The 27,951-nt window shown below is 43.7% G+C and overlaps 1 protein-coding gene across 5 annotated transcripts; it reads right to left on the bottom strand.

Moving 5' to 3' along the window:
* Nucleotides 1-700: 700 nt before the first annotated feature.
* PHC1 (polyhomeotic homolog 1) lies at nt 701-27,716 on the bottom strand. 5 transcript variants are annotated; one of them, XM_018571306.1, is made up of 15 exons: nt 27,571-27,716; nt 20,193-20,320; nt 17,596-17,706; nt 15,582-15,659; nt 15,304-15,456; nt 13,342-13,500; nt 10,325-10,649; nt 8,846-9,402; nt 8,037-8,169; nt 7,647-7,834; nt 6,564-6,675; nt 5,572-5,677; nt 4,732-4,891; nt 3,422-3,647; nt 701-1,537 (listed from the first exon to the last, which is right to left on the bottom strand). In XM_018571306.1, exons 2-15 carry the CDS (start codon nt 20,304-20,306, stop codon nt 1,383-1,385), a joined length of 2,577 nt encoding a protein of 858 aa, XP_018426808.1. In that variant the 5' UTR covers nt 20,307-20,320; nt 27,571-27,716; the 3' UTR covers nt 701-1,382. The 5 variants fall into 5 exon arrangements, with proteins under 5 accessions (XP_018426808.1, XP_018426811.1, XP_018426810.1 ...); XM_018571309.1 differs by having other exon boundaries at nt 4,741-4,891; XM_018571308.1 differs by having other exon boundaries at nt 13,342-13,497.
* Nucleotides 27,717-27,951: the final 235 nt, after the last annotated feature.

Raw genomic sequence — 27,951 nt, 5'->3', positions numbered from 1 at the left:
TAATATTAACCCCCCCCTAAACAGTGTATTGTGTGTTACACAGAATTTACAGCCTGCTTCACAATACGACCCTGGTGTCAGACTCAGTTTCCTGTAGAAAACATTTGGAATTTCTAGGATTCAAGCCTAATAAAACATACATTAAAAAAATGAAGAAAGCCTGCAATGTGCAGATGTATACATCGTCATCACCATATTAAATGCTAATCACTTACAAAAGGTGGAAATGGACTTTAAACATGTGTGAATGACAGTGGGCTGAATCATGCACTCGGCAGTTGTTCAACTATCTCCCCCTCCGCAGTTCCCAGATAAGACCCCCTGGGGTCTCATTCCTTCTGCTGCTGTAAAAGAAAGTGAAAGCTCCAACAACTATGGCAAGACTGAGAATTCCAGATGAGATTTCATAGCTGCTGGAGTGTCTGTGACCAAGAGAAATGGGCAAATGACGGCCTCCACCCTGCAGGCACATTTACACTCTAAAGAGCACAAGAGGAGGGTGCTGTGTCGGTGGGCCCATTTGCAGTACAGCACAAGCAGGGATGAGAATTATTAAGGCTCAGATCCCAAAGCTGGGGATGCTGGTGCACACAGGGGGCTCAGGAGGAAAACACTGAACCGGATGCAGCAATGGCCCCGCCACTAGGAGTCTCAACAGGCAGTATTGCATGCTGCAGTGATGTACATGTAGGAAGAGCATGTCCAACATACCGAACCATTGCATATGTGTGCAACAGACCAGCGTACACTAAGAGGCACAAGGAAAATACAGTGTGGACATGTCTGAAGTACCAGTTTCTAGAGCACGCGTCACCAGGGGATCTCACTATATATACATTCAGTCGTATGTAGAAATGTGTGCATATGATACGTCAGAAGAGGCCCCTGTACCTGCACAGACCAGTATATTTACAAGTACGCTTTCATCTGTATATGGTCTACAGATGTGCTACATGTACACAGATTGCTCTCTGCTGCCCCCTTGCATCTACTTGTGGTACTCCCCCTTGCTTAGGCAAGTACTGTCTGATACGTACAGAGCCTCAAACTGCACCAGGCTTGGCCTGCAGTTACAATCTTCACATGCCTGTCGTTTTCCCAATGGCAGGCATGGTACCTGAATGAGCAGATACAAACATACAGAAGATATAGATATATATTTCGGGTAATAATGATTAAATGGTAAAAGAAGAGCTCGGAGCGTAGGGGAGTGTACTAGATGGTGGCCGGTAGTGGAGAAGGCTGCTGTTCCTCTCTTGTCAGTTTTGCTCTATTGCTTCCCTACACAATTCTCTGGAGAAATATCGGGGGGGGATAATAGTTCAGGGAGTCGTCCATTGTCTCCTCTACCCCCTTGTGCTTTGTAGGGAAAACACGCTCAGTTAAGTTTCCTTTAACAGGTTGATTTTGGCGCAGATTTTCAAAGCAGGTCCCAGTTTAATATTCAGGGCACTCATAAGGTGTTCCTCCTTCAGCAGTAACAAAGCCTGCCCGTCGATCTCTTGAGACCGAAAGTCTTCAGCAAGGTCCTGGCATCCTAGGGGGGAAAGAGAAAAAGACGTTTTGTCAGACTTCTCTTTACAATGACAGGGACGCATTTCCATATCATACATTGTGCGTTTCATCCAATGACATGATGGCGCCGAGTTACTCAACATGTCTCTATAGAAAAAGTCTCCTTTTTCCAACCAATCGGAAGTCAGCTTTCAAACCCTAGAGTGGACAGGCCTCTGATCATTTGCTGCAGGTTATTGCACATCACCGTTGCCTACAATTTTAATAAGCCTTATATCAGGGGCAGCCAAACTTCGGCCCTCCAGCTGCGGTGAAACTACAAATCCCATGTGAGAATCTTGCAATGCCTCATGGGATTAGTAGTTCCACCACAGCTGGAGAGCCAGAGTTTGGCTGCCCCTGGATTATATAATACTTCTATTATATAATCTAAATCTTCTATTATATAATCTAAACTATAATACTCCTATGTCATATCCACAGCGTACATCTTTTTAGACCATACCAAGTGATGCCCAGCTCCCCCAATACTCTGGTTGTCTATCTGAATATCTGCTCATCCCATATACACAGACACGACCCTTTCTCTAGACACCAAACCATGGGCTTCCTGTCAAAAACTCCTGAGCAGTGAAATGAGAATTCCTTGGGATTGCCTCTGAGTAAAAGGAACTCTCAAATGGGTCTTCCCAGTGTTCATTGTGACAGCAAATGTGGATTTAGTTTTAGTCATAGATCTTAAAAACATCAGAAGTGACAAGAGAGCATGGAGTCGCTTCCCGGCCAATCGGGAAGCGTGTAATGACGTGTTGCCCGGCTTCCTGATACCAAAAGTACTCGTGCTAGGCATCGGAGCATTTGGGCGAGTACGAATACTCGCCCAAATACTCGGCATCGGCACCGATATCAATACTTGTATCAGTATCGGCGCATCCCTAATAACATGTCTTTATTTATCTTAAATTGAGATGAAACCGAGTCTTATAAGGGAACAATAATACTGAGTATTTTGAACAAAGGACCAGTCATTAGACATACATTGATTAGAACAACTTGTATATGGCATTCTTCATTCTTTCAAGTAGAAGTGCAACTCTTATATACAGGTGAAACTCGAATAATTAGAATATCGTGCAAAAGTAATTGCAGTAAGTGCTGCAAAAGGGGCCCAAACCAAGTACTGAGTACATATGCATGCTTATACTTTTCAGAGGTCCGATATTGTTCTATGTACAATCCTTGTTTTATTGATTGCATGTAATAATCTACTTTTCTGAGATTGTGGATTTGGGGTTCTTGGGGTTTTCATGAGCTGTAAGCCATAATCATCATAATTATGACAAATCACGGCTTGAACTATATTGCTTTGCATGTAATGAGTCTATCTCATATATTAGTTTCACCGCATAAGTTGCATTAGTGAAATAAATGAACTTTGCACGATATTCTAATTATTCGAGTTTCACCTATATATATATATATATAAATTAAAAACTTTATTGGCTGTAATGCTATTACACATATTACCTCTTAGCTGCCCATTCAGGATGGAACCAAAACTGGAAATCCAAAGAGATTAGTTCTGATTGGATCTCTTCCCAAATCGTCTCTCCCTAACATTTTAGTCTAGTTTTAGTTCGTCGACTTAAATGTTGACATCTATCCGGTATAGTTTTAGTCATCATAACTCAGTTTTTATTTAGTTTTATTTAGTGAAAAAGTGTTGCTGACAAAAACTATGACGAAAATGATCAGTCGGCGGAATTAACACTGGTCTTTCCTGTACAGGCAATTGGCAAATATAGAAAAAGCATTTTACAGTTAGTCCAGAGTTATATATAAAGCTTTTTTAGCAGCGCCCCCCCCCCCCAAATCTGCAAATACAGCTAGTGAAATGAAGTCATACCTTGTAAGGAGGAAATGAACTCATACACCTCCTCCACGCTCCAGCGGCTGGGATTGCTAGATAGAAAAACTGGATTGATCCCCAGAAGATCCGAGCTGGAGGGTCCGCTGGTTGGGGTACTTCCTTCTCTCTCTGTGTGGGGTGTCCTACAGGAAGGAGGGGCTGGGGAGGTGGGGGAGAAAGCCTCATCGTAGCTGGAATTATCAGAACCACGGCTGGAATCCTCCTGTAAGAAACCAAATTCATTCTAAATTTGATACAAGCTAAAGTATCCTACACACTGTACTAAATCTGAGCTGTCCTGTCTAGCAAACCACCCTACAAATACTTCCCAATTAGAGATTGGGACCCCTGAATGTAGTGGCGGCTCACTAATGAGCAGGACCTGCACGAGGTAGAGGCACTAATACTTAAAGGAGAACTATGAGGTGAGTGATTTACACTCATTCTCATAGTTAGAGCCGACCTGTGACATTGGAACTTCGGCTTTATTGATCGGGAAGTGAGGGAACACATATCATCGCTCACGTCCCGATCATCTCCCCGTAGAGAGCGGCAACTGTAAGTGACCGCTGCCCGCAGGGATCCCCCCCCACCATCCCCCTCTCCGATCCTCCCCCCATCCCCCTCTCCGATCCTCCAGCGCTGACTGGAGGAACAGACGGGGGAGGGGGCGGACGGGAGGGGTGGCCAGCAGTATTGTCGAATTAGTCCGGGCTGCGGCACTCTCAGTACATAGCGAGAAATAGCCTGCTATATACTGAGCTCTGGGTCACGGGAGGACGCTAGTATATGTCCTCCCGTGACCCTAAAGAGAACTATGGGATACAAAGGTTACCTCATAGTTCTCTTTTAAAGCACTATAGCTTATCCATCAAAAATCTATAACTGTCATATAGCTCCTTGTGTCTTTCTCCAGGTAAGGACACAATGTAACAAATGCATGCAAGAAGAAAGGCCAGAACTCCAAACTCGGAGTCTACTAATGGCACATGGGTGACACAGATGCCAATCATGTGTCATTGTCTGGTTGTTCAGCAAATTGCAATACACTGAAGAATATTTTCCCAGACACCTCCTACAAATTCACTATATACTTACTGTATTATGGAAATCACGGACAGAACAAAGAAAGCTTAAAGTTGTGTATTGTGATACAAGAAAAACTTTCTTTCCAGCCCCAAAATGTCCACCCTGATCTAGGCTCAGTCATAAGCCCCCCACTCCCCCCCATATTGCTTCCCTCTCCCATCTCAAGTCATTTTGTCTGCTGCTTTTTCTCTGCAGAAAAGAACACAAGTGCTAGACACCTCTGTTACCCGCATTCGCTTCCCCTGGATCTTGGCACGTGCAATCTCCGAACTGTTTCTTCGTGGGCCGCGTCTGCGCACTCTCACTCCTCCCACTTCTTGAAGTTCCTTCAATTTCTTCCTTTTAATACGGAACTGGTGACTACAACTTACATTGTATCTGGAAAGAAAGGAATTGTGGTAAAGTCCTAATATACCAAGGCCAAGTACATCACTGCTGTTCTTATACTGGCTACTCATTGTGGCTGGCGCACTGTAGGAAGTCTATTATGGGGAAGCAGTCACTGCGAAACACCTCAATACAAATACAAGTTTACTCTGTGACATTAAATTCCATGTTTGGATGTACTGGTGTACTCCCCACCTATCAAAGCAGATACAGGTGAACAAAAGTGGTGGAGAGTGTGCGAGAGTTTAATACTCCACCAAAACAGCATGTAACCCCAGCGTTGTGACTTCTTACCCCCACTCCTGACCCTAGAGAGAAAATAAAAAGTCTACCCATTCCCCATCCCCAACTTTATCTGCAGAATTATATGTAGTAAACAGCAAAATATCTAATGTATATATACATTTCTATTGTCACACGCATACAATAAATGAAAAAAACCACACACACGCTATCTATCTCAAGTAGGTATAGAGGCATTGGCAGGTCTTGCAGCAGAGGCAAGTCAAAGCACCAGCAGTTTATAGTCATTGCTTTGACTGAGCTTTAGTCTTTTATACCTTCTATGGATTTGTATGGATATTTTTGTGGCTGATCACCCGGGCATTTACATTACACAGTGTGGTGACTACCTCTGGGACTGTACACAGTATATATTCTTTTTAGTTTACCTCTTGGCACAGGTCATTGAACAGAACCGCTTTGAACCCCGGAACTGGTCTGCTGGAGCAAACTTGCCACAGTATTCACACTTCAACAGTTTGGAGCTACAAGAATCTGCAACACAAAGCATCAATATAAGAGGTGTCGGAGAACAAGAGTAGAGTAACTGAAGAGCTGTAGAAACAGACTGAGAAGAACAAAACAATCTTCATGACATTTACCGTATTTTGCGGTCCATAAGACACACCGGACCATAGGACGCAGGGAGGTCCGGTGCGCCTTATGGAGCACTCGACAGGCCGTAGCTTCTGCAACAGCTTCTATGACAGAAGCTGTGACAGAAGCTGCAGTTAGTGACCGCTGAGACAGGTGGCGCTGTGATTACAGCGCCACGGTCTCAGTGATCACACAGAGCAGGCGAAGAACGTCTATTCTTCGTCTGCTCTATGGTGATCTCGATAGTCGTCGCTGCTCGGTTTAATACGAGTGATCTCATTAGATCACTCGTATTAAACGAGCAGTGGCTCCTACTACTCACCCGGCGCCCGAAACTGCATGTCTCGGGCGTCGGGATTCGCTTCATTTTTTTCCTTTTGGGGGGAAAAAAGTGTGTCTTATGGAGCGAAAAATGCGGTACATAACATTTTTTGTTAATGTGCTATGTAAAGTGGAGGAAAAACATTCAGAATAGACATTCTTGGTGCAAGTGGAAACCACCCAGTCTTCATTTTCATTTAACATTCAATTGGAATGAATGGAGTTTCCGAACGAAAACCACAGTCAATCTTAGAAACTTGAGAACAATTTAGCAACTTGCTCCTTCAAACATTTTCAAGAACTTTGTCGTTTTCGTCTGTCACTTCCACCATACTATTTGATAGATATTTGAACAAACGTTACGAAAATTATTTTTCGTACGAAATTCTAACCATTTATTCCCTACTTAACAAGTGAGTACATGAGGACACAACAAAGGCAATGGAAGAACATAGAGAATTACCACCGATAGCTTGGTCTGGTGTAAGCTGAGGGGGAGGACTCTCCACTGGAAGCAAAACGGTAACAGTCCCGGCGACCTTCTCAGGGTCTTTTGGTATTTGAGGACTGCCAACCTGGAAACAGACAACGCGCATGATCAAAAGCTGTCCTCTAGCCAGCACGCAAAGCATTTCTTTTCTTGTTCTAGCTGCAGGTTCAAGTAGATGCAAAGTCAACTTTCTTAAAAAGAAACATAAAAAAAAAAAAAGTGAAGCCAGCAAACCTTTTTAAATACATTTTTTGAGTCAATCTTGGCAAGGGCTGTGGGAGGAGACCAACATCACTGCTTCCCTGGATGTTATTCTACTACCGCTAGCCCCCAGGAAGAATGTGGAAGGGGGAGCTAATGTAAATCACACTGGAGGAGCAGGACGGGAGGTGGTGAGGTCAGTTCGGAGTAACCAACCTCCTCCTCCAGGGTGACGACAATGTGACATTAAAGCAAGTTATGAACGCTTTAAAATTCGATGTGTTAATGCCGCTGTCGGCACCTTCCCGACTGGCATTCCTTTGATCAGCTGATCGAAGAAGCATGTCAGAAAATTTCGGCTGAACTGAGCCAGCAGCCAGCTCTTTCTGGGTAGTTTGACAGCTGCTGCTGAATACAAAGGAAACAGCAGGAGATTCCTCGATCAATGCTCATAAGCGTTGATGGAGGAATCTGTTCTATTTTCTTCATTCAGCCAGCAAGTTGAACCAAGAAAACCCAATGCAGCCTCCTAGCCCAGCAGCGGCATGGCAAAAAAAGGTGACAACATTGGGACAGTTTGAAAAACAACATAAAGCATTGTCACCCTGAAAAAGGAAGCAATGCCTGGACATAGAAATTGGCAGGATCAACAGAAAGGTTTTACATGACAGCAAGGGAGAAATTAAAAAGCACTTTACTCCTTAAAACTAAAGTTCATTCAACTTCGCTCTATTTTTTATTTTTGCCTGTACATCCACTTTAATAAAAGAAATCTTTCGGAATCTGTGCACCTGTGGAACACAACTCTACTTAACCAACAAAAGCACATAAATGGCATAAGGACCAATAGCTTACAGGAAAGGGTTCTGCTCCCTCCTGGATGACAAAGCCCTCTATAATATGAGTCAGGATCTGTGGCTTCACAATGGCTTGCGGGGGCTTGGAGTCATTGTGCTGACGTGACGTGATCGAGAGGGCGGGCGCACAAGGAGGTGCAGACACAGACAGAGCAGGGGTGACTTGAGAGGCAGCTTCAGACTTATCTGTGGAGTACAGTGTGAACATAAAATGGAATTAAGCTGTGAATGAAAACATCAGCATTTCACCTTCTGCCTGAAAATGCAATACGTGAAAACAGCGAGAGGCTGAAAGAGCTGACAGGACAGATGCGAGTAGAATGTTACCAACTTAAGTGCTGGAAGACATAACAAGTAAAGCAAAGCAGAGATATTACATTTCACCCACCAGCTGGGGTGCTGCTCTCTTCAACCGTTGGTGGAGTATCTGCTGGGGGAGATGCTTTTACCGGTAGTGTTGGAGACTCTTCCCTGTCCTCCTCGGACTCTGCCTTCCTCTTTCCTGCTGCAGACATCTTGCCCTAAGAGATCAAACAAGCATCAATTGTGTATTCCCAAATGGTCAGTCCAACCAAAACAGACTACTGCCATTTCTGCTACGTGCTGGTCACTTGAATCATCTGTTTTTAAGCTCATCTATGAAGATCTACTAAGAAGATCTGTGCATTTGTGACCGCAGCTCTGCCAGACTGTCATTGCTATTTGGGGGATGTCTCACTCTTCATGTTTGGTATTTTATTATAACTCTAAAGGTTATCCATACATGGTTAGATCTTACGTGTTCAGACCTGAACATTTAGCGTGAATTCCCCCATTCATGTTAAGCATCATGAATGAGGAATCCCCGCTGTTGACTATTGCATTGAGCCTATCAGCATCCACCCAAAATATACAGGTATACAGAGAAACTTACACCTTTCCCATAGGGGTAGAACTGATACTCATTTGTGAGGAATCACATGTGTAAAACAAAGTACAACCTTGGAATTTTTTTTATTTTGCTCTCTGTAGGGGACTGCATCAGGTTGTAAAACACAAATGGCATGGTGTCACTGATGTGAAAGCATAGGAAAAATGCCATATAGTATAGTGGGCACTGATGAATGTTTTCTTTTAGTTTGCTCGATCATCCATGAGTGGACTTCATCTGTAAAAGCAAACAAACAAGAAAAGAACAAGTTTCTTTGGAGCACTTACCTGCAGAACTCCATAGAAGGCAGCTTGGGCTTCCTGCACGGCACCAGACACAGCAGTCGAGACAGGTGCTGGAGAAGGAGGCAGTGTCATCTGACTTAGGGATGACCCTTGTGATGGAACTTGAGGGGCTCCTAAGGCCAGTGCTTGAGCAGGACCTTGCTGTCTGGCACCAACCAGTTGCACTGGAATGTGAGGCTGATTAGGAGGGGGTGTGGGGAGTGGTCTGGAACCTTGAGTCGGTTTGGCTGCTAGGTGTCCTTGAAGATTTAGAGGGGGAACCCCTTTGCCTGGCTGCTTGGGCTGAATGGGCACGGGGGCTTTGGTCGGCAGACTTGCATCAGTTGTCTGCAACATTGGCTGTACAACGAGGGTCTGTTGTGCAGGAGGTGCCTGCATACCTTGCTGTGAGGCAGTCTGGGGCTGTTGCTGTGCCAGCTGCAGGTGAGCTGAGGCATGGACAAGCTGGGACTGGCGGTGCTGGTGGATGGCAATTTGTTGCTGGAACACCACCTGCTTCTGCTGTAGGACTGAGTGAGGCTGTATGTGAGTGTATGTAGCTATAGAGCAGGACATTTAAAAACAATGGGGATAGAATGATGTTTGGATGTGGAGATATTAAGGAAGAAGCAAGAAAGAAAAAGAAAAAAATACAAAAGTCAGTTACAGTCCATTTACATCAATGCAAAAACAAAACCAACATTACAGGTTTGATAAATTCTGAGGGGTGAAAGTAACTTATTATTTGTGCGGAGGCAGTTTTATGCCAGTTCTGGGTAGATGTGAGCAGACAAAATAATTTCCTGATCTACTCACTTCCAGCAAGTCCAGACTTCTATGCTGGACTTCAAATGGAGAATACTAATTGAAATATAATACAGCTTTATCATTCAGTACAATCCACATTCACCTTCTGATTGCATGGGAAAAGACAAGTACCAAGAATTCTGAAATGTAGAGAACTCCATCCATCTATCTATCTATCTACATCTAATAAGACCCAATACTGTATAATGAAGTTGGGGAAAGAATACCAGTTCATGTTGTCTAAAGTCAACAATTAAGTTTTGGCATGCAATTTTGTAAACGGATATGAGATTAATTGGATGTGACACACATCATAGATAATCTCCTTAAAGGTTCATGATCTTCTCCCTGCAGAGAGTGGTGACTGTCATTCCCCCTTCCCCTCTCTGTTCCTCCAACGCTGACTGGAGGGATAGATGGCAGAGGGGGCAGGCATAGCAATCAGGCAGAGGAGTGGATCCCGACAATATTGTCAGGATCTTTCCCTGGTGTGGTGTTGCTTTGCGCTGTCATTGCCCACTATTTGCTGAGTTTTGGGTCACAGGAGGACATTAGTCATTCCTAAAGAGAACGAATGCCGAAAAAGGTTTGCTCATAGCTTTCCTTTAAGTTTTCTTATCAAACAACAATATTAAAAGTACTAAATACTGATAAGCAGAGAGGAGATGAACTCACCAGAGCTGATCAGGGTCTGATTGGGTGCTGGAGTTGCGGCTCTGGTCAGGTTGATACCAACGCTCTGCTGTACTCCCTCCCCTTCTGTTTTTCTACCCTCTGCCTCCGTCTGACTCCCTTGGCTCACAGTGCCCCCTGATGAGGCCAAAGGACTCTTCACAGTCTGTGGTACAGTGGAGGAAGGCAATTGAGGGGGCACTGAGGAAGAGGGTGTCGGATGAGTAGCTGGTTTGGATGGTGGAGGTGCAGGATGAGCAATGGTGGATCCCGCAGCAGTGGAAGTGGCCTGAGCCGTTTGTTGACCTCGGAGAGCCAGGTTCTGAACCTGCAGGACAGAAAAACAAACTACTATGTTGACAATATCAACATTTAATTAAAAAAAATGAAAGTCTCTAGTCACACAGGGGATTATTATATGTCCTGACAGACAAGGTCTTGGTCCTTTAAACAATTCCACCAAGCACTGTAAATGCAGAGCGGGATTTAGAAGACAATTGGCTTGATACCACATTCTAAAGTTGTATAAATCCAGACAACTGCATGTAAAGGCTTGCAAGGCTACAGAAGACATCACTTTAGTGAGTTAATGATTAAAAGTTATTCCAATGCTCAAGTGATTGTTGAATGCAAACTACTGATCACACCATAATCAACAATTTGCTATCTTAGTATGTTATAGCAAATACTTTGTACTGAGGACAAGACTATCGCAGGGACCCTGCAGCTTTAAAAAAAGGAGTTAGGGGCAACAAAGGTGTATGCCACCTCCTGCGGCCCTCTCTTATTTACAATTTAAACTAGGGGTAGCCAAACTTCAGCCCTCCAGCTTTTGTGGAAACACAGATCCCATAGGTCATTGAAAGACTAACAGCCACATGAATGACTTGCAGGTAGATGCAGGATGGGCTTTGTACTTTCACCACAGCTGGAGCACTGATATTATAGTCTTTGCTATATACTAGTGCTCTGACAGGAGATATCCGGCTCTTCCACACAGCAGCAACACTGCCCTCCCCTCCTCTGTCAATTCACATTGTAAATGGGTTCACAGAATGCAAACAGTCTGTGATTGGGCAAGAGAGAAGGAGGTGCGGGCAAACAACAAGGCAGCTTCTGTGTAGGAAACACAAAGGTCTAGTATGTCGAAGTGCTGGAAGTATAGCGATGACTAGAATATTGGCACTCAGTAAAACCGTAAATTGTAAATAAGAGTGAGCTCCGGGTGGTGGCATACACCTGGTTGCAATTTGCTCCCTGTCTGCCAGCAGATTTAAATACTTTTTTCCCCCTGCAGTTCTTCTTTAACCCCCCTCATATAAGTGTCATAAAAATAGTCCTGAGCAACATGGTGACAACTAGTTCTTGTACATGTGCAGACTGTTAGCACATGTCACACGATGCATCAAGAAACCACTGTAGAAATATGAGAGTGAGAATGTAACAGTGTGTCTACCATACTCAAAAAGCCACCTATGATGAGCTGTGGGCTACCAGAACCATATTACTGAAGCTTACATATTGCTGTACAGGTGGCCACAAAATGCAACCATGCACGGTACCCCGAATAATAAGATTAGAAATATGGCCAGCTGATTAAAAAAAAAAAAAAGCATACTATATTAAGGTAATACCTGCATGACAAAAAAAGTTGAAGGTAGCTGAAATAAACACTATGGAGGATGTACAAAGAAATAATGGAAATATTTTATGCACTACAGGTGCACCGAAATGAAAATTTTACAACCGAAACCGAAATTTAAAAAATGTCCGGCCGAAACCGAAAAATAGGATTTTGGTACTCACCGTAAAATCCTGGCGATATTACCCTACAGTACATGATCTCCGATCTGTTCCCTGTGTCCTTCAATGAACGGGAGAGAAATGTTTTTTTATTTTAACTTTTTCAAATATTTTTGTATTTATTTTTTATAAACGTTTACATTTTTTTATACTTATTTTTATTTATTCATTTTTTATTAAATATTTTTAACTTTACTTTTAGGGGCTTCGGGGAAATATTGGGGGTCTAAACAGACCCCTGATATTTCCCTTTTAAAATAGAAAAAGAGATTGAGGACACAGTAGTCCTCAATCTCTTTTTCTGCAGCCCCTGTTATCAATGGACAGGAATCCTCTATACTGAGTGTTCCTGTTCATTCATAACATGAGGACACTGTGTGTTTACTATATCCACAATCATGAATAAACAGGAGGTGATGTAGATCACTTCCCATTTATTCATAATTGAGAATATAGTAACAATACTCTGTCCTCAATTATTTACAAACACTCCGCGATCACTGACTGCTTGTAGCTTGCTCTGCATCCAGACACGTTGTCACAGGAGGCTGAGCCAGCAGTGCAGGGAGGAGAGCTCAGCCTGCTGTGACAGTGCTGGCCGTCTCCGCCCACACGCCGCTCTGTGACAGGAGACTGAGAGGTGCGGAGAGAAGACGCCGGCCGCTCACATCGCTCTCCTCCCGCAGCGCTTGGCCTCCTGTGACAGTTTCTCTCTTCCCTGCTGGGACACGGAGCAGCGCCAAGCGGGGAGAAGAGAAAGAATGGATGCACCGCTATATCAGCCAGAAAATGGCACTTTCGGCATTATGCCGAATATTATTCTTATATCGGTGCAGCCCTAATCTGAACTAATTTTTTTTCATCACAGTGCAGAGTAACGTATGCAATGCACCCAGCATGGTATTGTGCAATGAATGCAATGGTGTGAATGGGCCCTCAATGATCAGTCTACCCAAAAACTATTTTTCAGTTTCGGCAGTTGTTGGAGAGTTGAACCACTTTATGATTTCTTTTATCGTTTGAGACCTCTGGTGATGAGATTTCTGTGCTTAATTTCCCAGGTTTGCATGTCATTATTATTGGAAAAGGAAATTTAAAAAAATACCCAATTAAAAATAAATGTTTACCTGAAGTAACAAGGAGGAGTCATACGTCATACAAAGGGTCTGAATTATCTTTATTTTAGAAAATAAAAGTAAATACAGTATATGATGTACCTGGTCTGAGTCATGCATTCCTTGGTTCTGCGATGGCGCCACCTCCTGCTGGACAGTAGCCACTGAGCCATTCGGCATTAGAATAAGTTGAGAGTTCAGTGGGACTCCCCGGCCAAGAGAACGGTTTACTTGTAAAAGATTTCCCAGCTGAGGCTGCTGCTTGGAGAAGATGACAACAATTAGAATAGTACTGGCAAGATGCAGTAAGGTAACTACAGTTATTCCAGTCACTTTATAACAAATAACACTGTCTAACACTGAATCTAAACTAGTGAGACCCAAGCAAAAGCACAGCCAGGAATAAAGATGTCACGAGTGCCAGCTGTTTGACTACAGCAGACGGCAGAGGAAATTTCTCCATCCCCGCTTTGAGAACTCTCTTGAATTCTAGTCGTGCATGGCTGGCTTAAATAGCTGTGAATTGGATCATTGAAAAGTCAAAGCAATTCATTGCTGGCAGCATAACTGTTAAAGCAAACATGAGCCAAATAAAAGATCAGGGGGGCCTACAAACATAAATTAAAAAGTGTACTTTATTGCACACCAGGTGGCATTTTTCCTGCACACCAACGGTCCAATTCCACTGAAACATCAAGGAAAAGTCTGCAGCAATTTATTCAGTGGTACAGTTTCAAGATTTGGCGAGTTCCTTCATTGGTTTTTCTGTGGGTTTCAGAAGATACTCCTTGTTTTCAGTGGGAAGTGAAATCACATGAAATCTGGAAGCAAACACACATGCAAACCAGGAGCATGCATTTTAAAAATTGCACCCCTGTAAATGGAACTAAGGCCTTGCACATGCATGCTTCAGCTTGTAGCCGTGTAGTATGTACAGCACAGCTTCTGGTAAGCTTGAAGTGGCTTTCCTGAAGCTTTTAATTCAATTTAAACCAGAGATATTAATGGAAGGGCTGACTATCACTTTAAACATGCCACCAGCAGGCTTTCCACAAGTTCCAAGAAGTGCTGAAGCCTACTGAAAGCCTGCTGGCAGCTGTTTTAATGTGACAGTCAGCACTCCCATGAAGATCTGTGTTTAACATCCCTAAACTGAAGCGAGCTGCTCAAAGCGGAAGCCCCTTTTACAAAGCAAGTCTTTCTGCATACTAATAAGAAGATCCAGAAAACTGTGGAAGGTCCTCTCCACAACTTAGGACAAGTAAGAAATAACAGAGAGGTGAAATGAGGATTATAATAACATTTACATGGAAAATGAGGATCATTATAGCAAATAAAACATATTTTAGATGAATGGATTGAACCCAGCAATATATAAGTGCACCAGATACATTTTAAATGTCTCTGACATTAGTTTTAGTTTTCTCTTGATGACAGTTAAAAAGAGAAGAGATCAGCATATGAGGTCATTCTATAAAAGTGTATTAAACTATTTTTTATACAACTACCCATCTGTGCTTCTTTCCTTACAGAAATCACAACACATTCCAATGCAAACTAGAACAGGAACAATGTAGACTGTGAAAGTGTATGTATGTATATCAGAAACATATTTAATAGTTTTGGAAAGACTAAAAGAAGGGTTCGAACCTCTGCCAGGTTTTAAAGCCATCTGCATGCTTGCTGGAAAGATTTACACTATTTGTCCTGGTGTCCATTATCCCCAGAACTGAAACTAATGGTAAAACCAAAACAGGAGGTGATAGGAATTCTTCCATTTGTAACAACTTTACTAGTAGGATTTTCGTTTATTTTAGAGAGATTTTCACTTTTTGTTGTGTGTTTGGGACAGGAAGTGAAAGGAATGATCAGACAGCAAAAATCAAAACAGAGTTTTTAACCATTACGTAATTTATTAATAACTAAAAAAAGGTTTTGGCTATAGATACAATTTAATAGATGATGGGGCACACACAGTATAACCTTAAGTGCCATATCCAATATAATAAAAGAATTCCTGAAAAAAGGACTTACAGGTTTTATATAATCACACATCTCACTCACCCGTAAGTACATTTGTGTTTGGGACTGACTGAGGGGTGGGGAGCTGGCATTGCTGAGTAGAACTGACTGGGTAAGTGTTGTAGCGCTGGGGGCGGTGACATTCTGAGTGCGACTCAAGAGCTGGGCTGAAGAGCTGGTTGATAAACTTGCCTGCTGAAAAAAAGACAAAAAAATAATGCAACAAAATCAGCCAAAAAATGACATCTTGTAATAACAGCTGCAATAAAAATGAATTAGTCAGTACTAAAAATATTGCCTGTTTAATGTCTACCACTTACTGATCCTTGGGTGGTGCTGGTCTGCTGATTGGAACCAGTATTAGGAGAAGCAGCCTGGCGGGAGGCCGCGATGGTAGCCTGCAATATTAAAAACAAAAAAGTTAGCCAATATCAATACTAAAGCATATAAGCAGTGGACACTTTAATTAAAGTACTGGACTGTGGAACTTCTGTATAAAAAGTGTTTGCACTGCATGACATTCAAGGGACTTCTCTTTGACCCAATTTCTGTGATGGAACAGTTTTAGGGATTTTACTCCAACATGTTCACCATGCCCAAATTCTAATGGGGCATCTGCCCCATCTTGGGTATAAAGTAATGAAGATCCTTATTCCCACTCACAAATTCCATTTAGAATCCACCAAATCTGACATCGCCTCAATTTGTAGCTTCGGTGAATATCGAGGATGCGTTCCTATATGCCATCCTCTTTCCAGCACATCGGTGTTTCCTGCACTTTGCTGCTGGACCCCTACAATACCAGTTTGCCTTGCCCTGCCCTTTGGCCTCTCCTCTGCACCCCAGGTATTTACCAAGGTGCTGGCCCTAGTACTAGCCATTGTGTGCTCTTGCAGCATCCTCATTGTGGGATTCTTAGATGACCTCCTGTTGATGGAACAGTCGGCACAGGCTCTGTTGGACATGGCTTTGACTGTCCAGATATTACAGTAGTTTAGATGGATCCTGAACATTCAGAAGTCATTGCTGAAACTGACTCATCGTTTGGAATATTTGAGACCAGTCCTAAATACAGTGCAGGCCAAAGTATGTTTCCCACAGGAGAAACTTCAGGCTCTCTGATTCCAAATTCAAGTTCTCCGGTCCAGAAGCAGTTGGGCTCTCTGCTTTTGCACGAAAGTCTTGGATCTGATGGGTGAATCCTCTCCCATCTACAGCTGGCACTGGACCAGTGTTTGGTTTTCAGCACCATAAAGGTTACATTTCTGCTCTATCATCTTATTCCTTGATTAATACCTTTAAACAGGGAGACTCATGTAGCTTCCCTTGTGAGACTGGGTTTCCAATCTGGTTCTCTATGTGTTCCTTGTATCCATTATCCCCGAGTGGAGAGTGTCTGAACTGGTGGCCTTATTCTGCAAGGAACCTTTTCTGGTTTTGCATAGGTACAAGACCGTGTTGAGGCCCAGGACTTTCTTCCTGCCTAAAGAAGTTTCTGCCGTCCACCTCAACCAGAACATTGTTCTTCTGTCCGTCTCCATTTTAAGAAAAGGAAAGTTCCCTCCATTGTCTGGATGTGGTTCAGGTGTGAGAGTCTATCTCTCAGCCACCCCTTCCTGTCAAGGCCCACCCTACTAAATCAGTGAGTGCTTCGTGAGGTTTTAGGCATCAAACAACTGTTTCCCACATGTGCATGGCTGCCACCTGGTCTTGTGTTCACACATTCTCCAAGTTATGCAAGGCAGATTTTGTGGTCTTTTTAAGCTGTAGGCAGTCCCCAGTGTTCCGTGGAGCTTCTTAGCATTTGTTTGCTGTGCTGCTCACCCCCCAGTTAGACTGCTTTATTCCAAAGGATAAAGACTTCCAGGGTCTCTCAATGGAAACAGAAAGAAAATAGGTTTTTTCTACTCACCAAAAAATCCTTCTATTAAAGTCTATTGAGGGGCACAGATCCCACCCCTCTCTGCTTACGATCATACTTTTGGTATTGCTTTGCTACAAAATGTAGGCATGCTTGCAGTAGGAGAAGTTATCCTGGTTTGACCTACAATTGTATGTTTACCAGTGTCAAATCATCCTGTAAGCGGCAGTATAACCCAAAGTACAAAACTCCAATTTTTCAATCCTATTGATGAAAGGGGGTGTGCCCAATGAATAGGTTCTCCTTTGTAATAGGATTATGTATATCTATGCACTAGTTCAGTGAAAGATAATTCCCATCTATGAACCAAATGCCAACTGATATTTTTGTCCAACTTAAGGGATGAGCTATAAACATAGGGAAGCAAATTGTTAATTAGCATAGAACAAGATAAACAAGTCTAATCCATTTACCTGCTGAACGGCTGCAAGGCTATGTAGCTGTGCATTACTTAGCTGCTGTTGCAACATCAACTGGTGAAAATACTGGGCTGCATTTGGTTGTCTGTGTAAAGCCTGGAGAGCCTGCGGAGAGAGTAATACATCAAAGATCACATGACACACACACACAGGCCTTGAACTCAACAGATAATCTACGCCTACATTAGGGATCAGGGCAGGATGCTGCAATGCCATCTGGTTAATTTGTAATACAGATGCTGGACTAGAAATCACTACACAAACAAAAAAAGTCATCACAAATCTTCTATTACGTTCTCAAAACCAAAGTTGATGAGAAAGAACACATGATTTGTATGCCTTGGTTTGATAATATCAGTTTAAAGAACATCTGTCACTTATCGGTGACCTGCAGCGAAAGGCTGGTATGAATTTCAGGCCAGTGTGTATTTCAGCAGGAACTGGGAACAGGTTGTCCGGCATGAACTACGTGCGCATGCTAAGAGAGGAGAGAACGGAAGTGACAGATTACTTTTAAAAGGAGAATTATGAGGCGAGTGATTTTCACTCAGCCTCATAATCTGAGCCGACCGGTGACAATGAAACTGTCACAGGTCAGTTCAGTAGATTGGGAAGTGAGCGAACACATACCGTCGCTCGCTCACTTCTCGATCCTGTGCCGGCAGAGAGCCGTGACAGGGGAGGTACTGGACTCCCCCCCTCCCCTGTCTGATCCTCCAGTGCTGACTGGCAGGATGGAGGGGGCGGGTACAGCTGATCTGCCTCTAGATAGGCAGAGCCAGCTGTCACTCACGCAGCTGGGTGGATCCAGACATAATTGTCGGGATCCATTCCGGCTGCGGCGGTCTCAGTATACAGCAAGCTGTAGCTTGCATATGAGGTGAGTGAAAAGCACTCACCTCATAGTTCTCCTTTAAGCAGCCCATAGAGGAAGTTTTAGAGAACTATTTACAAAAAGCTACAAAATAACTACTCATTTGTTTACTGTTTCACAATATACGACTGCAAACAATTAATGCAAAAAAGTTGCAAAGTGTGATGAGAAAAAAAAAAAAAAAGGTTCCTCCTCCAACTTTTCCTTCTATGAAAACAACAGACCTCTCCGGGATTAAAGCGAAGCTCCAGATAGGCATAAAAAAACCACCAATGAATCTAGTTATGTATTTCATTAAATGAATTTTTAAATCCCAATTGACTCATTGTGATTTATTACGGTAACGGGGCAGGCTGCATGTACAGTAATGCTGCTCTTTTAACCCTTGCTGCAGCACTAATCAGCTTAACAAAAGCACATACCCTGCGCTGGCAGCACATAGGAGGATCGGACCGCTGTTCTCACACACAAAGCTGCTGCTAGACTCTCCAGCACACCAACATGACCTGAACACTGTTCCAGTTACCAGCACTGATCAGGGAGCCAGCCTACTGTAGGTTACAGCAGTGTCCGGGGACAGAAATATTGGCAAACACACCGCAGTTTGTACAAACTGGTGAAATCTATTTACAGAAAACAGTTTTGTAGAGTCCCGCTCACCATGGGAAAATTCATCATACAGTAAATCGGTAAAACTATTGGAAGGAATGTTAAAGTGGACCTGTACCCCCCTTTGACTAAAAATCACATTATTAAGCTTTGCATGCGGATATGAAATAATCTTACATTCGTTAGTTAAATAAACATTTTTATTTTACTTACAATTTCATGTTTTCTACTTCCTGGTCCTCTTGGGCACGAATGATGTAATGTGCCCATGCAATGCATCCTGGGAAGATTACATCAGCAGAGCATTGCTGGAAAATATCATCTGTAATCTCATGAGATCTCAGGGAAAGGCATTTTCCTCCCCTGAGATGATGTGCATGGTCACATGTGCCAGAGTTCCAGGAAGTAAAGGCAGATGGATTAATCTGCCCTTAGTAAAAATGGCCACTGTCAGAAGACCGGGGAAGAGAAGAGAAATAAGTTATGCAAATACAAAGCCGGCAATTATCTAGAAGTATGTGTGTAGATTGTCATTACTAAACATTTCTAAAAGGTGTCTATGTTGTTATTTTGAAGATCTGGGTAAAGGTCCACTTTAATCAAAGAACAAAACAGTAAAATAAAAAAATCCACCTTTGTAAACAGGTTCATTAGGGGATAAACCTAAACCTTTAGAGGGATAATCTATGATTTCACATCACACTGCACTTTCAATGGTTTGAAACCTTTAGCTCACATTCCAGCAGTCCAGGCCAGAACAAATACTGAAAGGATCATCAGTGCAACACACAGATCAATTACTGCCCTGGGAAAATGCTTTCAGTAAACCTCGTATGCTGTGATGTTTGAGATATTTTCAATGTGCCAAAGGAACAGTGCATCATTTACATATAAGACTGTATGGCTTTTAGGATGTCTGATGTATACAGGTAAATGGTATTTACCAGCACGCTCTTGCAAAAGTCTGAAGATTGAAAATAATAAAATGGCTAACATGCAGAAGAGAGAACTATGTAACCATCCTAAAAGTACATGTTTAACAAGTCCAATGACATGAGGACACCTTCAGCTTTGTAAAGTAATGTACAGATTGAGATAATTGACTTACCTGCACAGCCTGGCGTTCATACAGAGACATCTGAGAAATCTGTGGACGGGAGCTGGTGCTGGAGGCAGTGCTCCCATTGGTGGAGGTGGAATTCTGTTCACTCTCTGTCTCCATGTTGGTGCCCAGAACTGCAATTTAGAGAGAATTTTCATACATTTAACCTAATGCTAGATTTTATTTTAAGACATATTTTTTATAAAACTACAAATGATGCTATAGGACTTGATTACATTTTATGACCTGTACACACAATCTGATTTCTGTGTGTTAATAGGTACACTTTACTGGCCAGTAATACATTCGGAAACTCTCCGAAATATTGAAAGAACTATTTAGATTTATCACTCAGGCTCTTAACAAACACTGCGCTAAAAATAGACATGAAGCGGGGAAATCAGATTAGACAGACCGTTGAATGACTCAAAGGAGGAAGCCCAGTATCCTTCAGGGAGGAAATCATTGGGCAAATATTTTTAATCCAGGACTTCATGAGCCCACTGTTTGTGGGGGTGCCAGCACAACGCTTTTTATAGTGTACTGATGGCGATATCTGTGCAATGTCATCACATCAGCGCAGCCCCCTGCATCATGAGGGACAGCTCACCACTGGGAAAAGACTGGAGACAATGAGCACCCAGCATATCACATGACCTAAAGACTTCTGAAAATGGTAAAAAAATAAAAATAAAAAGTATATTAGGAAAAACAGCTGAACACTGCTAGGGGCCACCAATCACTTCCACAGGTTCTGAAATGTGCGGGGCTCCCCCTGTCTGACCCCCCTCGCCATATATCCCACTGCTGCCCTTCCTACGGACCTGGGACCAGCATGGCAGGTGTCGGCAGGTAGAGGGGAGGGAGTCCAGTGAACACAAGTTCCCTGATCTCCTCTCTGGTGAATGAACCCAGAAACAACAATGGGGGGAATTTATCAAGACTTAAGCAGACAAAATCTGGAGCAGCTGTGCATGGCAACCAATCAGCATCTGTTTCATTTTCAAATCATAACTGAACAAACTAAAGATAAAAGCTGATTGGTTGCCATAGGCAACTGCTCCAGTTTTTGTCTTTTCTGTCTGCTCCAGTTTTGATAAATCCCAGGACCCCCCCCCCGCAATGAATTTAGAGCCATCATTCCCTGGCCGTAGGAGAAGCAACAGAGTAGAAAGGCGACATTATAAGAAGACCCTAATGTCTCTTTAAGCTGTCACCTATAATGTGCTACCACCCCCCTATGTGAAAGCAAAAAAGCATAAAAAATTACATTAAATTGGGTTTTATATTGTGTTTGTGTGCGCTAAAATTCATTTAAATGTGTTTTTTTTAGTAAAGATTAGGACTTAATAAACAGTTGCACAAATACTTTGTGACATAAAAAAATTGCCAATGCCACCATTTGATTCTAGAGGGTCTCTGCTTTCAGAACATATATCTTATTTTTGGGGGGCTTTTAATTAATCTTAATGCCTAAAATCGGTTTGGAAATGAGTGCAAAACCGGTTCTGGCAGCAAAGGGGTTAAGGCCAGAGGATCAGCAAGGCAGCCTAGTAACGAACATTTTCTAAAAGAGAGAATTCATGACGGGTTCCTCTAATAGAATTGAATGCACTGCGTAGCAAGATAGGTCTGCAAAGTTTTCGTTCAGATGAACAGCAATCTGCAGCTTCAACATGCAAATGACACACTGTGCTTCCTGAGCAGCTACATGAGCTTTGCTGCATGGATAACAGGCTCCATCCATCTCTATGGAGAGATGCAGCTGACATTTATACACAGCGGGGGCAAGGGGGGGGCAGGACGACACTACCACTTGGATATGTCTCTGTCAATGAACATGTCCGCACTTACTGGCACTGTACTTAAGTTGTTGCTCCATCCGTCAAGATACAAAAAGAGCCGCCATTCATGCAGGGAGAGCGTCCATCTACTAAAGCTATAAAGCTGCATCTCCAAAGCGGATTACTGCTTCTCAGAATCAGCTTGTAACTTGTTCACAGTGAGCTGTATAGTTCCACTTCAAGCTGCAGAGGGGCAGTGATGACTACCGGACAGGAAGTTAGCTGTGTGTTACAGTCTACAATAACAGATTTATAGCCTTCCTTCAAAAAAATATTATGTGCTGCATCTGCACCTACAGATTTCCCTTAGGGACAGCTCTGGTAGTGTGTGTTGTGTGGCACACATGTCAGAGTTGTCACTGTTTACATTTGTTGTTTTGTTTTTTTTTTTACTTTATGTGGAGTGTACAATGTGTACACTCCATTCAGATCCCCGCACAGCAGCAAGGTGCGATACACTGCGGTGCAGAGACCTGTAGTGGCATGCAATACGTTGCGATAATATGCAGCATGTTTGCATTGTATCGCAATCCACCTCCCACTGCATTGTGGTGTGAATGGGACACATAGAAAACTATTGTTTTGTGTGTCCTTCTGTTGACCTCCATTGATCTGGTGCGGTACAACACAGGTCACTGCTATATGTGTGAAGACTCCCTGCAAAAGTCTTAAATACCTGATGAGCATGCCAGTAAGGTCCACCACATGAAGCTTTCTGTAATGGGGTGACAACACTTCTGCCCTGGAAATTCAAAGCAGGGTTGTCACCCTAACATAGTCTGTGTCTGCTTGCACTACAGTGGGATGAAATAAAAACCTTTAAAAGGAGAACTATGAGGTAAGTTAAAATAAATCAGCCTCATAGTTCGAGTCGACGTGCGACAATGAAACTGTCACAGGTCGGCTCAGTAGATCAGGAAGTGAGCGAACACATACCGGCGCTTGCTCAGTTCTGGATCATCTCCCTGCAGAGAGCAGCGACTGTCACTCACCGCTCCCTGCAGGGATTCCCCCCTCCCCGCTCCTCCAGCGCCGACTGGCAGAACGGACAGGGGAGGGGGCGGGTACAGCTGGCTCTGCCTCTAGATAGGCAGAGCCAGCTGTCTATCACGCAGCTGGGTGGATCTCGTCGGGATCCGTCCTGGCTGCCTCAGTATACCGCGAGCTACAGATACTGAGCTTTGGGTCACGGGAGGACGCTAGTTTGTGTCCTCCCGTGGCCTTGGGGGGAAATATGGGGAAGAACACTGACCCCATAGTTCTCCTTTAACTAAGGCCCCTTTCACAGGGTTGATCAGGAGAGGGTCTGTGCATGGATCCCCTCCTGATCACAGCAGTATGGAGCGCATGTCACCGCTGCCTCATCCGGTTCCGTACAGTTTTTTTTGCCAGACCTGATTGTGCTGAACGGGGGTAATCTGATGTAAGCAGACACATGGGCGCTTACACCCGAGTCACCATAGACTGACATGGGGTCCGGCGGTTTCCTCCATCGCAAGGTTTCCTCCTTCTCACACCTTGCGATGGAGGAAACCGCCGGACCCCATGTCAGTCTATGGTGACTCGGGTGTAAGCGCCCATGTGTCCGCTTACATCAGATTACCCCCGTTCAGCACAATCAGGTCTGGCAAAACGGGTCTCTGTTTTTCTGGACCTGGCCGGAGGCGGGGTAAGCGGGCGTACATGGCTGCCCATACTTACATTGAGCGTTATGCACCACAATACAGCTGGATTTGGGACCGGTGTGGACTGTTACACAGGAACCTTCATGTTGCTTTGAAGTACTTTCAGGAACTGGTTTTACATCCACAATTACAGTCTGTCATGCCTTGCCTGTTGCATGTTTTGCCTGAATACGTCTATGCAAATTTGTCTGCGGAGAACCATCATCAATTCAGGAATTCATCGGTTGTATGATTCTCCTGAGCCGGGACTGTGCAGCTGTATTCAGGCAAACCGCAAAATGCCGCAATCTGCCAATCACATGAATTAGCTCATCTCTCGTTAGAACCGTTGCCTTCATCTCTGATCTATTCATCATGTTCTCACACAGGAGGTAATGAAGGTAATCCATGTTTATTAATGTTTCCATGATGTGTACCACGCCATAGGTGGTGACAGACTGACTTTAAGGAGACCTTGTCACCAGCTTAAATAATGGCAGCAGGTAAAAGCACAGACAGACAGACAATCAAGTATTTGAAATGCTTACTTGCAGCTCTTTTTTTAAATTGCATAAATTATTTTTTTATTCATTTGCAATGTGACCTTCATTTTCTGGACTTTTTGTCTATTCCAGGAATAGCCAATTCCCTAAAACAGCCTCCGTCCTCCTTGCATGTCATAGCTCTCTTCTCTTCTGAGAGTGCCTGATTACAGTCTGTGCTGGCCCAGCTCCTCCACCTCTCACTTCATCTCCCTACATAACCTTTATGTAGCTGCCGGGGGAGGACTGACAGGGAAATAATATAGAACTGGCAACCTTGGCCCTCTAGCTGTGGTAAAAATTCCATTATGCCCGTCTCTGAGAGTCAAGCCTTTCAGCTGAAGTGCCAAAGTTGCCTACCCCTGCTAACAAAGGTCACTCACGTGACAGCACTGAGTCTGCTGACATCATATCCAAGATGGCGGCACCCAGCAGCAGTTTCAGTGCTTTGGCATGCTTACATAAGGGGAGGCTTTTAAAGCTAACTAACTTGTATAAAACACATTAAATGCACATATAACCTTACAGGAAGATTTCTGTTGAAACGAATGGTCTGGAGTAGGAATGCACCGATACTAGTATCAGTGCCGATACAGAGTATTTGGGCGAGCACTTTCCCCCGATACCGGAACTTCCAGTCAGAGGGAGATTTCCTCTGACCGGCAGTGCCGTGAGGGAACATGGAGCCGGCTTCATGGCCAATCAGGAAGCTGGGCAGAGGTTAATGACTTGCCTCCTGGCTTCCTGATTACCCGGGAAGCTGGCTCCATGCTAGCGGAAGTATCGGTACTTGGTATCGGCATGTACGGAAATATAAATATCTGTACTCCATACCTAAAAACTAGACATGTGCAATTCGTTTCGTTCCGAATCGAAATTCGGACGAATTTTCGAAAATTCGGACATTCGGATGTATCCGAATTCCGAATTACAGACATAACGAATGCAAACGAATCCGAATTTCCATTTCCGAAATTCGGTAGCGTTAGTACGAACGTTCGTTTCGTTTTCTGTTCTTATTCGTTTCTTATTAGTTTCTTATTCGTTTCGTTCGTTGGAGCAAAGTGACATTAGAGAAGGAGAAAAATATTTTTTCCACCTCAAATGTCACTTTTGCTGCAAACGAACGAAACAAATAAGAAACGAATAAGAACAGAAAACGAAACGAACGTTCGTACGAACGCTACCGAATTTCGTCCGAATCCCGAATCCGAATTGACTTTCACACACGAATCATGAAAAACGAAATAACACAAATCCGAATTTAAAACGAAACAAATTTTTTGGCAGTGCACATGTCTACTAAAAACCGGTATGGGTGCATCCCTAGTCTGGAGACAGGTTTTTCTTGAAGACATGTTTACAGAATGTACCAATTCCTACGGGACATTCTACAAGGAAAAAAACAAACAAGAATACTTCACAAACAATGATGTGCCGGTCACAATTCTGCAACATGTACGTTACAAAGACAAACACCCATTATAACAGAAATATTGCATTTCTCTGTAGTCTACAGCAAATACAAATCATTCAGTCTCTTCTCTTTCTCGTGTTTCATCAAGCACGGCAACTACAGACATGGTAAGAATTTTACAAGTATTAAAAAATAAATAAATTGGGCCTCATTTATAAAAAGTGCCCGACAGAAGAAACGTCTCAGTCTCTGCGGCCCCAAAGCTAACAATCGGATTTTCCTTTTGCAGTGCAAACAAATGGGAGAATGTTACTGCCATGGGGGCAAAACTGGCCATACACCTTACAATTATCTGCAGACTTTCTATGGTCAGATGGAAAAGTGCAACAGATTCCTCCATCTACGCTACACTGCGTGTATGGAGGAATCTCCAAATGGGCCAAGCTTCAGTATCTAGCTAGTCGGCCCCACTGGCTGTCAGAATACCTGAACAATCTGATTGGATGCAGGCATCGTTGCGGTATTTTGAGAGCCAGCGGGGCCAACTTGCAACATACTGAAGCTTGGCCAAGTGGGAGATTCCTCCATACACACAGTGTAGCGTAGATGGAGGAATCTGTTGCACTTTTCCATCTGATCATAGAAAACCTGCAGATATTCTATAGGTGTATGGCCAGCTACAGACAATTCTTTCCTTTGATTGCTCATCAATAATACCGGCTACAGGCAGGAATAGACATTAGCAAGTTACTGTGACACAATATATGCTGGGCTTATACAACCTGCCGAGAGCTGTATATGAATGAAATGTGAGATCATTGTGGCTCTACAGTAAAGTATATGTAAAGCCAATACAACGTCTTGTGTTACAGATCCCTCAGAAAGACTGGACTCCAAAGCATAGCTCGGCCCGATAGAATGATCAGATCCGTTACGTTGCTGACACTTCTAGAGGCTGTACCCAGATGACACATTCTACTTACAAAATGTACCGTTACATGCGCATTGTGTGAGCTGGATAGAGAAGGGATTGGGGTTGTTTTGCTTGCTGTCTGTCCCTTTGGGGAGATTTTCCTTCTCTTTCTGTCCCAAGACACAACAAGCAGGGAGAGGAGATCTCTACAACACAGGAAATTCTCTCCTGGACAGCCAGAACAAGTATGAGCACTAAGGCGTCTGTCCATACCTCAGCGTTGCACTAAGCACGTGGGATCTGTGCTCACCATCGCACAAAGTATTGCACCATACGTTAGGTGTGCCGGTGGATTGTGTTGACATTCATTTAATCTGACTGGCACCTTAAGGCAACTCCCAGTGGGCGTGCTTTGCAGCCTCTGGAACAGCAACAACACGCGTTGATACGATATATGAGATGTGTATACACTATATATAATAGGACACCCTCCATGTAGATATATAGGAGTGTACAGTGCAATGTATAGGTATGATATATGAGATGTGTTTACACTGTATATAGATAATAGGACACCCTCCATGTAGATATATAGGAGTGTACAGTGCAATGTATAGGTATGATATATGAGATGTGTTTACACTGTATATAGATAATAGGACACCCTCCATGTAGATATATAGGAGTGTACAGTGCAATGTATAGGTATGATATATGAGATGTGTTTACACTGTATATAGATAATAGGACACCCTCCATGTAGATATATAGGAGTGTACAGTCCAATAACACATGTGTCCCCATACATGTACACTGCAGGGCTCAGGCCTCCTCATTCTGGAGACCCGCAGACAGCAGTGACACCGGGTACAGACACACACACATAATACTGATAGGTGACTGTACACAGAGGGGGAGGAGCTCCCTGTCCCCACATCATATACACACACACATAGACCGGACGGAGCCAGCTTCCCTCCCGCCTTTCCCTCTCCCGTCCTGACCTAGGAAGCCCCTCGGTCCAGCGCTGACCTCCTGACCTTTCCCCTCTACGGTCCCGCGCTGACCTCTGACCTCTCCCCGCCGCTCACTCCGAGCTCAGCTTCTCTCTCTGTCTGGCTCTTTCTCTCAGCCTCTGACGTCATTTCCCCTCAGACGGGCCGACTTCCTGAGCACGTGATCTCTCCCTCCTCACCTTTCAGTGCGTTGTTATGGGAACGGATGGGAGGTCCCTTCCACGAGCAAGCTGTGCGCAGTCCCTGTGCGGTGCCCCCTGGGTGCCCTGTGCGCTTGGGATGGGCGTGTGATGGTACACATCCCTCAGTCCTGCGCCCGGGGCAAGTGACCCCCCCGCACCCCCGGTTGTTACGCCACTGCTACCAACA

Source organism: Nanorana parkeri, unplaced genomic scaffold (genome assembly GCF_000935625.1).
Source record: "Nanorana parkeri isolate BGI_ZX_2015 unplaced genomic scaffold, ASM93562v1 scaffold1728, whole genome shotgun sequence".
NCBI lineage: Eukaryota > Metazoa > Chordata > Amphibia > Anura > Dicroglossidae > Nanorana > Nanorana parkeri.
The sequence above is the reverse complement of the archived record's forward strand: the minus strand, read 5'-3'. Positions and strand labels throughout refer to the sequence as shown.

Excerpts from the sequence above, each read along its gene's own strand:
- PHC1 (XM_018571306.1), bottom strand. The coding sequence starts at position 20,306 with ATGGAGACAGAGAGTGAACAGAATTCCACCTCCACCAATGGGAGCACT. Across the intron at positions 8,170-8,845 it reads CCTTCTATGGAGTTCTGCAG|GGCAAGATGTCTGCAGCAGG; the intron begins GTAAGTGCTCCA and ends TTGATCTCTTAG. Across the intron at positions 1,538-3,421 it reads GTTCATTTCCTCCTTACAAG|GATGCCAGGACCTTGCTGAA; the intron begins GTATGACTTCAT and ends TTTCCCCCCTAG.